We start from the raw sequence: 12,330 nt of genomic DNA on the forward strand, positions 1-12,330 counted from the left end.
CGAGGCTGGGCGCCGCTGCCTGGCCGGGACGTCACGCGGTGACGTGCAGCTGCGGCGATGGCGTCCGGGAGAGGAGCTGGGAGGGTCTCACTGCCGGGATGGGCCCGGAGGGACCCCCGGGGGGACCCGGGCCCCTCTGCACTGGAGTCACGAGCGATGGGAGCAGAGGTGACGGGCTCCCGGTGCCCCGGGACGGGGTCGGGCGGGGTGTCAGGGGGATTCCTGCACCAGAAGGGCTGCCAGGCGCTGGGACAGGCCTAAGGGGGCTTAAGGGTCATCTATAGACTCTATACTTAGGGATATGGTTTAGTTAAGGACTTGTCAGGTTAATGGTTGGACTTGATCTTGAAGGTCTTTTCCAAGCGAGGTAATTCTGAGATTCTGGCCCCACCTCCCCTGCTCCCCCCACCAGCTTTTCCTGCAAGACCCCAGAGCCAGGGCTGCTCCCTGTGCGTGATCCTCCTGTCCCTCTTTCTTTGTGCCTGGGGGTGACACCAGCACCGCGGGCGGGAGCACCAGCAGGCCTGGGTGGGTGCTTTGGGCTGAGAAAAACAGCAGAGATGCTGTGGGGACACGGAGGGGCTTTCTGCATCTTTTTCCCAATGCAAACAGCTCACCCAGGATGGGGTGACCACACTGGAGTGAGATGGAGATGCTGTGCGTGTGGGCAGAGAGTGTGGAAACCTCATCCTTTGGGCTTGGGTTCCACATCTGGGAAGCAGGAACAGCGATGCTGATCTCTGTGGTTTCTATGAAAAACAAGTATAAAACAGGCTGATACTATTACTGAGAATGTGACTTATTAATAAATGTTATTTATTAGGGCAGTGCTAGGACTTCAGGTGCAAACACTCTTGCCACAATAGTGGGAGATTTTCCTCTTCAAAATGCTTTCATTTGGGAATGTTGCAGTGGCAAGGAGAGCAAAGCCCACCACCCACATATGTCCTTCTTCTGCTTACTCTGCACCATAATTGCTACAGTGATCTATGTATTAATTTCTCCAAGAACTCCACCAAAGGTGCCTCTTGTATGGGATGACCTGAAACCCTTCAAGGAGGAGTGTGTAGTCTGAGCTGCAGGAAGGCAAGAGTCAACAAGAGGATGAGACATTTGGCCTTATAGTGCCTAGATGCTCAGAATCACTCTGGAGGCCACAGTCTTGCAGCCTTTGCTGGAGTAGAGTCTTTCTTCACTAGGGTAGTCAGTCATTTCAAGGGCAATCTCTGAGATGAGGTCTTCTTCCCTGGAATGCCCTTGTGCCCGCAGCTCCTCCCAGACACACTGCCTGACATGGTTATATTCCAGAGGAAGGAAAGGGACGAAATAGTCAATGAGGTTCTTCTGGATCAGTTGACTCTGAAAGAAGCCACCTGGAAGAGACAATGTGGAGCTTTACCATTGGAGTGCTGGGCTTCATGGATCATTTTGCAGAAAGCATCAGCAGTTCTGGGACTGAGCTCTGAGCCCAGAGGTACTCACTGTTTCTGTTCTGGAAAATTTCATTGGACAGCAGAGACTGGAGCTCCTTCACAGGAATGTCTTCTCTTTTCTTCATCCTTCTCCAGTGATCAAGAGTAATCTCTGTTATCTTATCTCCACCTGCATTGCTGTTAGGAAAGAAATTCACTGGCTAATTAGAGCTGTGTCTTTGCCATCTTTTATTGCTCAGATTTGACTCTGTGAGTCTGCACTTGTAGTGGAGGTGACATTATTCTACATGTGGGTATTGCCCAGAGATGGGAAATGACCACCACGAGCTGGGAGGGACACCAGCTCAAAGCTTTGGGGTTGGGTTTGCTTTAGTCATGTGAAGTCAACAGTCCTGGGGTGACCCTTAGCAAAGAGATTTCCCAGGAACAACACCTGGAGGAACTGTTCTCCCTTGATCTCTGTATACAAGGGTCTGCAACAGGTGAGTTTTCCCCTCTCTGCATCTAAAGAGCTCCCTGTTGGAGTCCCATCCACCCTACAAAGACCTTTCTGCGTAATGGTGGTGTTATAGAGCTGGGGAAAACATATTTACTGACCACTGTAGAAGTGGCCTCTAGAACTTTTGGAAGCCACCATAGATACTTGTCCATTTCCTATTCACTTGAGGTGTGGGACCCTTTTCAGCCCTGGGATGGGTCACTTCTCTTTATGGTGTTGAATAGCTCAGATCTTCTGGCTGGTAGGATGGCTGCCTGTGTTCATTGTCAACATGCTCTAAAGACAGCAATGTAGCTGCTCAGCAATGTCCCAGTCAGCAACAAACCTATCAGCAGTTGTTAATCCTTTTGTCCCTGCTGAGTCTAGGGGACTGTAGTTCCCTTTTGGCCTCTGACATTCCTTACTTCAGAAAGATGAAGATCGCCTTGCCATAATAAACATTATCAATTTCTTCATGGTAGCCAAGGAATGGCATGATAGAGTCTATCAGGCCATGTGGCATCTGATCCATTTCAGAGAAGATGAAGAGGGACCTTGGACAGGCACTGACATTGCCCCGAATCCAATTCTGCAGCTGCTCCTGTGAGAAGATGCAAAATTAGCTGGGATTTGTGTGCATAATTGCAGATAAATTGGAGAAGGTGGGTTAAAGCTGGAAGTACCTTATAGAGTTGGACACGTGAAAGGTGTGGGAAATGCAGGACTGTGCTGAAGTGGTGCACAAACCTCTTTCTTGCTGCATTGTGGTGGTAGAGGTTTTCTGCAAGGATACGGCTGACAAACGACTTCCCTGTTCCAGTCCAGCCATGGAAGGACATCACCAGGGGCTTCCTGGGCTGTTTGGAATGTATATTTGCAGTCAGAGCTCTCAGAATTATCTGGATAGCAAGATGCTGGCCAAAGACTTTTCTCTCAAACTCTGTCTTTATGACTGAAGGAATGAAGGGAGAGAAGAGTCAGAAAATTCCATGTTATTCCTTTTTTTTTATTATTCTTTTTTGTTGCAGCTGAATGACCATCAGGGAGAACAAACGTTCACTGCCCTCTGGCCATGACAAGATTGTGGCTCAGCACAGCATCCAGCTGAGGAGCAGACCCATGATTCAGACCCTTGGTGGCATTTATGGGAACCAAGCAGTTTGGATAAGACAGGCAGGAGTCCCAGCAGTATTGTGGTTACTGTCCCCTCCAAAGGCCTGGGATGGGGTCTAATGTATTTACAGAGACTTGTTCACTGCATGTGCTAAATTCTAGTTAACTCTTTTTGGGGCGTCCTTGCATTTATAGAAAAATTTGCTTCTGTTGCTCTGTCCAGTTCTCTTTAAAAAAGTACCACAACTGCTGTTTCAGTGGCTGAAGTACTAGCAAACAGCCTGTTTATAACAGCCAGATCCAGAGCTGGTGGGAAGGAGAGTACTCGGGGCACACAGGTCTCCAACAAAGGAGGATTTGTTTTGCAGTCTGTGGCCCAGCACTGAAATTAAGCAATATTTGTAATCCTGTGCCAAAGGGAAGGGGGATTTTGAGGTGGCAGGACCAGCAGTTCTTGGTTGCAAGGTTGCATAAGCTTTTTTTTCAGACCATGCAGTAGTTCCCCTCTGGCAGGGCAGAACAAACCCAGCTTCTCCTGCCACTGAGGACTGCCAGCCTGCTTGCCTTGGGCAAGTGAGGCAGCATGTTTTGGATCTAGACCTACCACTAATTGCTACTCATTTGACATGTGTTCCAGGCAACCACCAACTGAGGTGTGGGATACCACTGGGGCGTCCATCTCAAGAAGAGGTGGGATCATTTGGTTAGCTCTTAGCCCTGAATTCACCTCCAGAATGTTGCCTGCTTCTGCCAGTACAAACCAAGACAGCAGCAAGGGGCAGCAAGCTCCAGTTCTGCTGTGAGAAACAGGGCACATGACTGCCTGTGGGACAAGCAAGGTTAGGTCAGTACAACCTCTGCCTTCTAAAGCTACTGTGGGCAGTAGCTCTCATCTTTCCACAACCACCCCAGAGGAGGCTGGTGTTAAAAAGGAAGCCCTCACCACCCTGGCAAGGACCATCAGGTGGTCCTATTGATAATTTGGCTCAGGTTGCCCTTGCCACTGCCTTACCTGACAAGTCCAGTGTGTCCTTCATATTGCAACACTTCAGGAGACTGCACTGGAGCCAGGAACCAGGGGAAAGGAGCTGCCAAGAGGCAGCAGCAGCCCCGATGATGACTGAAGTGCTGAGAGGGTCCAAAGCTGATGTCAGAGCGGGCACAAGAATAGAGACTACAGCAGCACTCAGAACCTTCATGGTGAGTGGGAACTGAAAGCCAGCCTGGCGCAGCAGGAAATGAAAGCAAAACAGAAACTGCAGAGTAACTTCCTGGAGTGTGAGGCCGTTGAAGAGGATGGAAACCAAGTCTCCTGTAAAGATGGAGATGTTAATGAGTAAATAGACTTATCACACTACTCCTTGAGAACTGAAAGTGTTGTGAGCAAAGTCTTGCCACGTGGGTAGAGTAAGAGCTTCGTGAGAACAATCCCAGCTCTGAGGGAAAATCTTGTGGCATCCTAACCAAGGTGCTGATTGTTCTGGTGATTCACCAAGAACATAGTGATGCTTCTGGGCTTAGTTCAGGGTGAGGTGTGCACCAAGCATCACAGAGCTCTAAGAGTCCTCTAGTGGTGGCTGAAGCTCTGCAACTCACAGGACTCAATATCAGAAAGCTGCTGTATTAAAACCAAGTTCCCAGAGCAGATATTTTGTTCTGCTAACTCTGTGATCCCCCACTGCCAAAGACGTGTGTTTAAGAGGGGGAGGGACAAACACTGGAACAGCTTTCATTTTCTCAGCAAACTTTTTTAACCAAAAAAATGTAACAAGCACTTTTAAGTAATTCTTATTTTATTTTAAAAATTATCATTGAAAAGTTACTGAGCAGCACTATTTAGCATTCAGAATTCATGCTCAGGATCTGATGTTTCTCTTGGAAATGAGTACCCTGTGCTGCTGAGCATCTGGGAAGCCCCTTTGTTCCCTGTTTTGAGTGATTCCTCAGTGTCAGCTGCTGTTGAGTGTTGAGATGGACACAACTTAGGCTCTTCCCTCGTTGTTCCAAGGTAGTTTGGATGATTCATCTCCAGAGGGGTGTCCTCAAAGCCCCAGGGTTTGGGCTGCTGAGGAGCAGGGCTTGCTGGGCTGTCCAGCTTCAATCTCCATCAGGAGACTCAGAGGTTGCATGGAGGCCAGAGGGAGGACTCACCATGGCATATGCAGGTTTTCATGTTTTCTGGACTCTGTCCAAGCTCTCCTAACATCAACTCAAGTGATATTTTTACAAATTTTAATACCATTGGGAGTTTTCCTGTCAGCTCTGCCTCCGTGGTGCAGCGCTCCTCTGCATTTGTCTGTGCTGAGCACTAGATGGGGTGTCAGACAAAGGTTTTAGTTCAGGATTTGCAGCGTGGACCAGCTTTTGCAGAAAACCCAGTTATGCCTGAGGAAAACAGAAGAGAGAGCACATGCCTGCAGAGCTGGCCACTTGTGTTATGAAACGTGATTTCTTGGGATACAACACAACCTGGGATTCATGGAGAGCAACAGCCTCACAGGTAATTTCAGCAGAGAACCAAGAACAGTCAGTCATCTTGCAAAGGAAGATGGGAGAGTTTGAATTAGAAAATGAGGCAGTTTAGCTGGCATCTGTAGATTTTCCTGGCTGTATATTTTCTGGCTGGAATGAAAAGTGCAAGCAGGATGTCTTGCTCACCTCACAAACTTCAGGAGATATTTCACCATTCCTCTGTGGCAGCAGAGTACAGTCCCATGAATACTGAAATGGATTGCCACCTCTGAGTCTCTCCAGGATTAAAAGGTAGTGTCAAGCTGTGTCTTTCAAAGGGGGAGTCAGTTTCATGGTTTATGGTCCACTCCTTCAAACCTGGCTCATGTGGAGCCAGTTCTGACAGGTGTGTAAAGAGGAAGATGAGATGCCCACAGTAAATTTTTCATGGTGGTCTTATGTCTTTTCACAAGGTCTCACCAGCCTGGAAAGGATGGGAAATACGGGTCGGAAATGTAAAGTGATACACTGGAAACAACACAGAGATGGAGAATTACCTTATCCACACAATAAGAAGGGCTAACATGAGACACATCTATAGATCTTCTCCTCTCCATGTGGGAGGGAGGTGGCATATATTTCCCATACAACAATAGGATGTATGCTGCATAACAGGTACCAGATGGGTGTTCAAATAACCTTCAGCTGCAACATGTCACGCTGTTATCTCATTATCCCTTACAAGTTAAATGGGTTCAAGCTGGGCCTGGACATGGATGAGATGTCTAATAGTGGTGGTGAGCTTGACATTGATGGCAATTTCCTTGAACAGCCGTCTGGAAGCTCCAAGTGGAGCACAGACCTCACAACACACAGTCCATAGTGCAATGCCTTGTTGCCTGTTGAGCTGAGCTGATGGCCACGTTGTTCTTCCAACTCGACACCCTCCTGTGTGCTGGGCAGAGAGTTGGTATCCTGTCATGTACTCACACTGCCCTCCTGACCAGCCTGAGGAGTGGAGGTGGTCAAGCAGCAGTGGGTCACCTGAAATCAGCTGCCACAAGCTATGAAAATGTATAGCAGAATTGAAAGTTTGAATGTTCTTACTCTCAAAAAGTGTTTGGTGTGCAATAGTTGGCTTGGGGTATCTGTGATTTGTGGTGTGGATCAGCAGTGGAGGTGATGTGGTGGGAAGGTGAGGGTGTGGGAGAGGGAAGGAGGTGGGTGGGGATTACAGGAGGAAGGAAGGGATTTGGGGAGCAGTGGTATGAGCTGGAGAATGTGGGGTGTTTGCAGTGAGTAATTCAGAGTGCTAAAGCTACTGTGATGGGAGGTGGTGGAGCTGGGGTGGGTGTGTTGCAAAGGGAGCAGTGGATGCACAGGTGGAATATTTAAGGCCAAGGGTTTGAAGAGAAGTCAGTCCCAGATGGTTGCTCTTCTGCTTTCAGTGTGTTGTAATTTTCAGTGGTATGTTGTTGGTTGGAAGTCAGCATTCCCATAATTTGGAGCTCACATCTCCATGGCAGGGAGCCTAGAGAATGTGGGATACAGCTGGTTAGTGTGGTGTTCTGATGCCAAGGCAGAGTACCTTAGAGTTGGTTGGTGGGCCAAGAAACATCATGTCCTCAGCCAGGGAACAGGGTGCTGGGAATCGGTGTCAAAGCCCTGCCTTGAGTTCATGGAAAGCAAGAGGTTTCCCAGTAAGAATTGTAGAGTCAATGAATTGATGCTTTTCCCAGAAAAAGTCTGTACTTTTGTTGGAGGTTGTATAAGGTCCTCAGTATTTCCAAGTGCTTTATGGAAGAGGTTTGGTAACGTGACTGCTGTTTTACCCGAGGTGCTGGGCTGGCAAGAGGTTCTTGCTGAAGGTTTGGAGAAGAAGTGGGAGACTCATTTTTCCCTCCGTTCAGTTTAATTTCTACATAAACATGTATCTTGGTTTATTTTTACCGTTTTTTTTTTCTTTTTTTTTTTTCTCCTGTACGTGTGGTTTGGTATTTTTAATTAAGCCAATGGGCTGAGGGTTTGAAGATTTGATATAATTTTATCCATCTGTTCTTCCGAAGTGTGGGTGATATTCAATAGTGTTCATTGCTGTGTTGCAGTTCAGCTTAGGCATCCGCAGAATTGTTACACTCAGCAGCTCAAGAGATGATGTTGCAGAGTTTACATACCAGTTCCCTTTTCCAGAGAAGCACCATGGCCACTGTGACTGCTGTGCATGGGCATAGGAAGAATGAAAACCAGAGTGGGCAAAATCATGCCACAAGAATTGTGAAAGGACATGAGGGCCCCTTTTATTTGAGACTTCTTTTTGAAACCTTACCCAAAGACACCAGTCCTGTATGTAAATTCACATTCATGTCCTTCAGGCTCAGTTCTGCCCCTTCCTGACTTTGTGGGCTTTAATACATCTGTCTGAGGAGGAAAGCCCCTGCTTGCTCAGGAGACTTGGAAACCACAAGAAGATGAGTTGTTTGTTTTCTCTCCCTGCTTCAATTTCAGTGTGGTCTTCCAAGTGCTCCTTATCCTGACCATAGAGATGAGGCAGTGACAGGAAAGGGTTGCCACTCTGACGTACGTTGGGATCTTTTAAGGGTGGGATTGTGGTGGGCTTTAGCCAAATACAGAGTCTGGCTAAGCTCTGAGGACTGTGCTAATGCTGTGGAAAGGCTCTGAATCATTGGAATGTGTTCGTTGACCTTTCTATAATGTGACAGTAGAAACAGCACAAGACACCAAAATCTACATTAATGTTGAGCAAACATTGTCTAATCCTAGCAACACCCAGGGAGTCAAGAGACTGTCATCCTTCTCTTGCAGGTAGGAAAACTGAGGTTTGCAGATGATGAAAGTTCTTTTTAATATGGTCGTTCATAGCAAAGGGTTTAGCAATTCTGTTCTGACTTTGAAATCTTTACTCAAGAGCTTGAGCCATGATTTCCCTTGGGCAGGCTTCAAAATCCTTGTCTGGGGTAGAAAATCACAGCGTCCCTTGGGTCAGTGTGTGCTGCTGTGCTGGGTGAAGAGGGACAATCCAACAAGGAAAGGTATGGATGACCTTGGGATTTGGGTGAAGTGTAACATCATAAACCTGTCCAAATACATCTGCCTATGTAAAATAATTCCTTTGCTTGTGTCTGAAGCCTTGCTAAAATCTGCTGTGCCAGCAGGGTTTTTTTTGTTCTGGTTGCTGTCTCTAGCAAATGCAATTGAGAGGTTCTACCACAAGGGAAAGCATTTCCCATCTGGATACCCAGCCTTAAAGCCCTTTTTGCTTGAACTTGTGTTGCAGTCAGAGACCAGAGCCTCACTGTGCTGTACAGCAGGATGAAAAACCAGCCCTAAGGACCTTGCAGCGTGTGGATGCATTGGTTGGTCCAAACTGGAGCTTTACCGGAGCTTTCTGGTACAGCACCAACCCAACCCAGAGCTGCGTTCAGCAGCTGAGGACCAGGCAGGGCCTATCAATGCTGCTGTGCCCTTTGGCAGGCTCTGCAGAGGGAGACAAATGTGATTTTTAATCTGATAAGAAGTGGTTTTCAGCAGGTGGAGCTCCACAGATTATGTTACCTGGTAGGGGCAGGAGTGAAAGGTAGGGGAGAGGAGGTGTTTAAAGCCACGCTTGATCTCCAGCATTAATGGGGATGAGGGAAGCTGCTGTCTCACATTTCTTGCCTCCCGTGGGAACTTCATTGAAATATTATGTTTTACAGAGAAGTGCAAGGTGACAAGCTGGCAGGGCACTTCTCTGCTCTTTATAGGGTGAGACCTGGTGCTGAAACCCATCTGATCTTTCAGTCACATCTACCTCGTCAAGCAATGATGACTGGAGAAGGTCTTTCTCAAAACAAGCACAGGGAGTTATTTAAGTTCCCAGCAGCCAAACTGACTCTGCTCTTCCACAGATCACTATGTGCTCCAGAGGGAGAGGGGCTGGGGGAAGCAGCCCTTTGGCTTTGGAAAAAATGAGACGTTTCTGCTCGTGTGAAACTGCCAAGACTGCCATAGTGACAGGCTTTGAGGAGAACAGCTTTGTAATCTGTAGCTGGGTGATCTTAACAGGTGTCCATTTCTAAAATGGACTTTCATGCCATAGATATGTTCCAGGCTCATGGAGGTTTTGATTCCAGGAGTGAAGAGGTTAAGGTATAACTTGGAGAAAATTGCTGTTCAGTGTTTAAACACTAGTGCTGCAGGGACACTGGGGCCCAGGTGGGTGTTTTATGTGCTGGGTTGGGTGTCTGGTGTTGCAGGGCAGGAGGATACAGCAGCTCAAGTTCCATAGGTACCACCCAAAACCAGGTGCTCATAAGCAGCAGCCACCTATTGACCATGCAAATCCACCTGGGCTGGCAGCTGAGAGAGGCACCCTTGGGGCAGGAACTGGGGAGAGCAAAGTAGGGCACCACTGGTTTACCAGCCTCGCCTTTTCACCCCTCACTGCAGACCTGGCTCTGTTCCTGCCTAATTGCCTCTGGGTTCTGATTTCAAGGCCTGTGTTGAGCAAGGTTGAGATGAATAATGTATGAAGTGGTGTGATAAACCCAGTGGATGGGCTATCGAGTTGCACTTGCATGCTGGCAGTTAGACTCTGTTTTGACTTGTAAACTAAACACTCCTGGTGCAGACATCCTCTGTGGTTTGGTGATTAGATCTGGGGACTGCATTTGGACTCCAGGGGTCAAGCCAAGGTGCTGTCACCCAGCTCCAAGCAACACTGGGGAAGTCACATCATCTGTTCTTGCTAATCCCCCATGTGTCTCCCAATGAAATACACAAGAGGGGCAGGAGATCCCATTAAAAATATATTCTTATCATCTAAATTTAAGTTGTTTCGTTATGGAACTTCTTGTCCCAGGAAGTACTTTAATTTTAATAGTTTGGATAGTGACTTGACATATATAATTATCAAGCATTACTATCATGTACAACGAGTGGCCAAGAAAGAGAATTAAACCTTGTGCTGTACATCCCTCACTGGTAAGATGGGGATGCTGTGGGAGCTCAGTTCCACCCACCTCAATCCTGCCTTTGTTTTTTTCCCTTATTTTTAAAATTGAGCCCAGAATCTGAAACTGGAGACTCTTCCTGTTTGGCTTTGACTGGGCTCCAGCCTGGATCTGGGACCTGTGTTCTGGTTTTGTTCTCTGGGCTGGCTCAGAAGCAGCTGGAGCAGAGTAGTGAGCCTGGCTGCTGTGAGCAGCTCTAGCTCTCACTGAGAGAACAGGAAAGAATCAGAAAACTTTTGCCTATATTCTATCTTAAAACTTGAATTATGTTGCAAATAATAATTTAGGGATAAAGGCTGTGTGAAAGGGGTGAAACTTGAACTTGATGGAATAAGAAAACACTCTGGAAGGGGATTTTAGGGCATGACTGATGCAGTGCCCTCACTCCAGCCCCAGGCTCTGATGTGGCCAGTGGCTTGTATTTCATCCAAAGCATATAAGGTAGTGTTGTTATTAAGCAGACAACCCCATCCAATGCTTTGGGAGCCTGAGGTGAAAGAGGACTTAAAAGTGCTTGATAGGGTTTGGGTTGGATGAGAATAAGAGGCTGTGTTTGACTTGGGGTTTGTAAAACCAAACACCCTGCTCTTCCACCCATCCCCTGTGGAAGAGCCTTAAATACAGGTCACTAAAATTAGTCTTGCAACGCAGCTATTCTGGCTAACACTGCTGTTATTCCCACTCCTCTGTTTCCAACTCCTGAATAAAGACCTCTACCTGGTGTTAATCAGCTTTAGCACTTGGCATTGACAAACAAGTAGGTTCACCAGGAGAAAGCAACTATTTGCTGCTGTAGTAGTTTCCCTGTTTGTTCCGACAGTCCAGGGCTGGCTGCACGTGGAGGGTTGTGGAACTGGGCTTAGTGCTTACCTGCTGATTGCAAGGCAAAAGAAGGGCACCAGGAAGAAAATGCAGGACTTTATTTGCCAGCTCTTCTCAAAATGTGTGTTTGAGAGCTGAGAACCCTGTGGCCAGCAGTGAGCTGGAATGAGTTGAAAACAGGAGAATGGAGGTTCAGAAGGCCCTGGAGGAACAGAGATGAGCAAGCTAGATCTGTTGCTGGAGTGAGTGTCCCAGATCTGTCTTCTTCAAGAACATAGCTGGAATTCCTTCAGTTTGGGAGTAACCCCTCCAGAGTACTAAATAACTTGGTTTGGAGTCACCCTAGACCCCTGAGTGAGGACTCACTGTGTTCAGAAGAAAAATGAGCTATTAGGAGGCCCAAGGACGGTTGGAGTGCAAAGGGTGAAAGGAGTTGGCAGTCATGTGCTGGTCATCTGCTTGCTTCAGTGTTAGAGGGAAATAAAAAAGTATGACTGGGATAATCAAAAGCATGGAGGAAGCTCCTTTGAAGAGAGATGAAAGCAAATGAGAGTGTGGTAAAGCTGAGTAAGAGGTAATTTCACAGACATGTATGGAAGGAGGAGCACACTAGGCAGAGCTGAGCAACAACTGCTGCTCTTCCTAACCTTGTGCGTGTCTCTCTGTGACATGAACAAGAGGGGAAGGAGATCCCATAAAAAGATTATTATTATTATCATAGTTCAAATTGTGTTTCATCGTGGAACTTATTGTCCCAGGAAGGAATTGAATTTCAACAGTTTAGACAGTGACTTGACGCGTGTAATTATCAAGCGTTACCATCGTGTATGACAACACATTTGCAAGAAAGAGAATTAAACCTTGTGATTCAGAGCTTCAGTTAATCTCTGACTTCTGAAGAAAGGCTGAACCAGGGTGTATGGGGCCTGAGAGCCTCAGTCCCTTGCTGGCTACCACAGGAGCTTGTACTCCCTTGGAACCACATGATCCTCAGGCTGTTACAACCCTGCCAAGCTCCTGC

The 12,330-nt window shown here is 47.3% G+C and overlaps 2 protein-coding genes across 2 annotated transcripts in view; both read right to left on the reverse strand.

Annotated features, from left to right (window-relative positions):
* Positions 1–689, reverse strand: part of TOR1B (torsin family 1, member B (torsin B)) — a 7,824-nt gene extending 7,135 nt beyond the window's left edge. Inside the window, exon 1 of the mRNA XM_009998995.1 lies at positions 618–689. Within this exon, the coding sequence (XP_009997297.1) occupies positions 618–689 (72 nt within the window). The remainder of the gene's footprint in view (positions 1–617) is intronic.
* A 439-nt stretch (positions 690–1,128) lies between these two features.
* LOC104389842 (torsin-1A-like) lies at positions 1,129–4,223 on the reverse strand. Its single transcript, XM_009998895.1, has 5 exons — positions 4,037–4,223; positions 2,595–2,863; positions 2,337–2,512; positions 1,483–1,610; positions 1,129–1,373 (listed from the first exon to the last, which is right to left on the reverse strand). Exons 1-5 carry the CDS (start codon positions 4,221–4,223, stop codon positions 1,129–1,131), a joined length of 1,005 nt encoding a protein of 334 aa, XP_009997197.1.
* Between the last annotated feature and the right edge of the window lie 8,107 nt (positions 4,224–12,330).

Source organism: Chaetura pelagica, unplaced genomic scaffold (genome assembly GCF_000747805.2).
Source record: "Chaetura pelagica isolate M959 unplaced genomic scaffold, ChaPel_1.0 scaffold405, whole genome shotgun sequence".
Lineage (NCBI taxonomy): Eukaryota > Metazoa > Chordata > Aves > Apodiformes > Apodidae > Chaetura > Chaetura pelagica.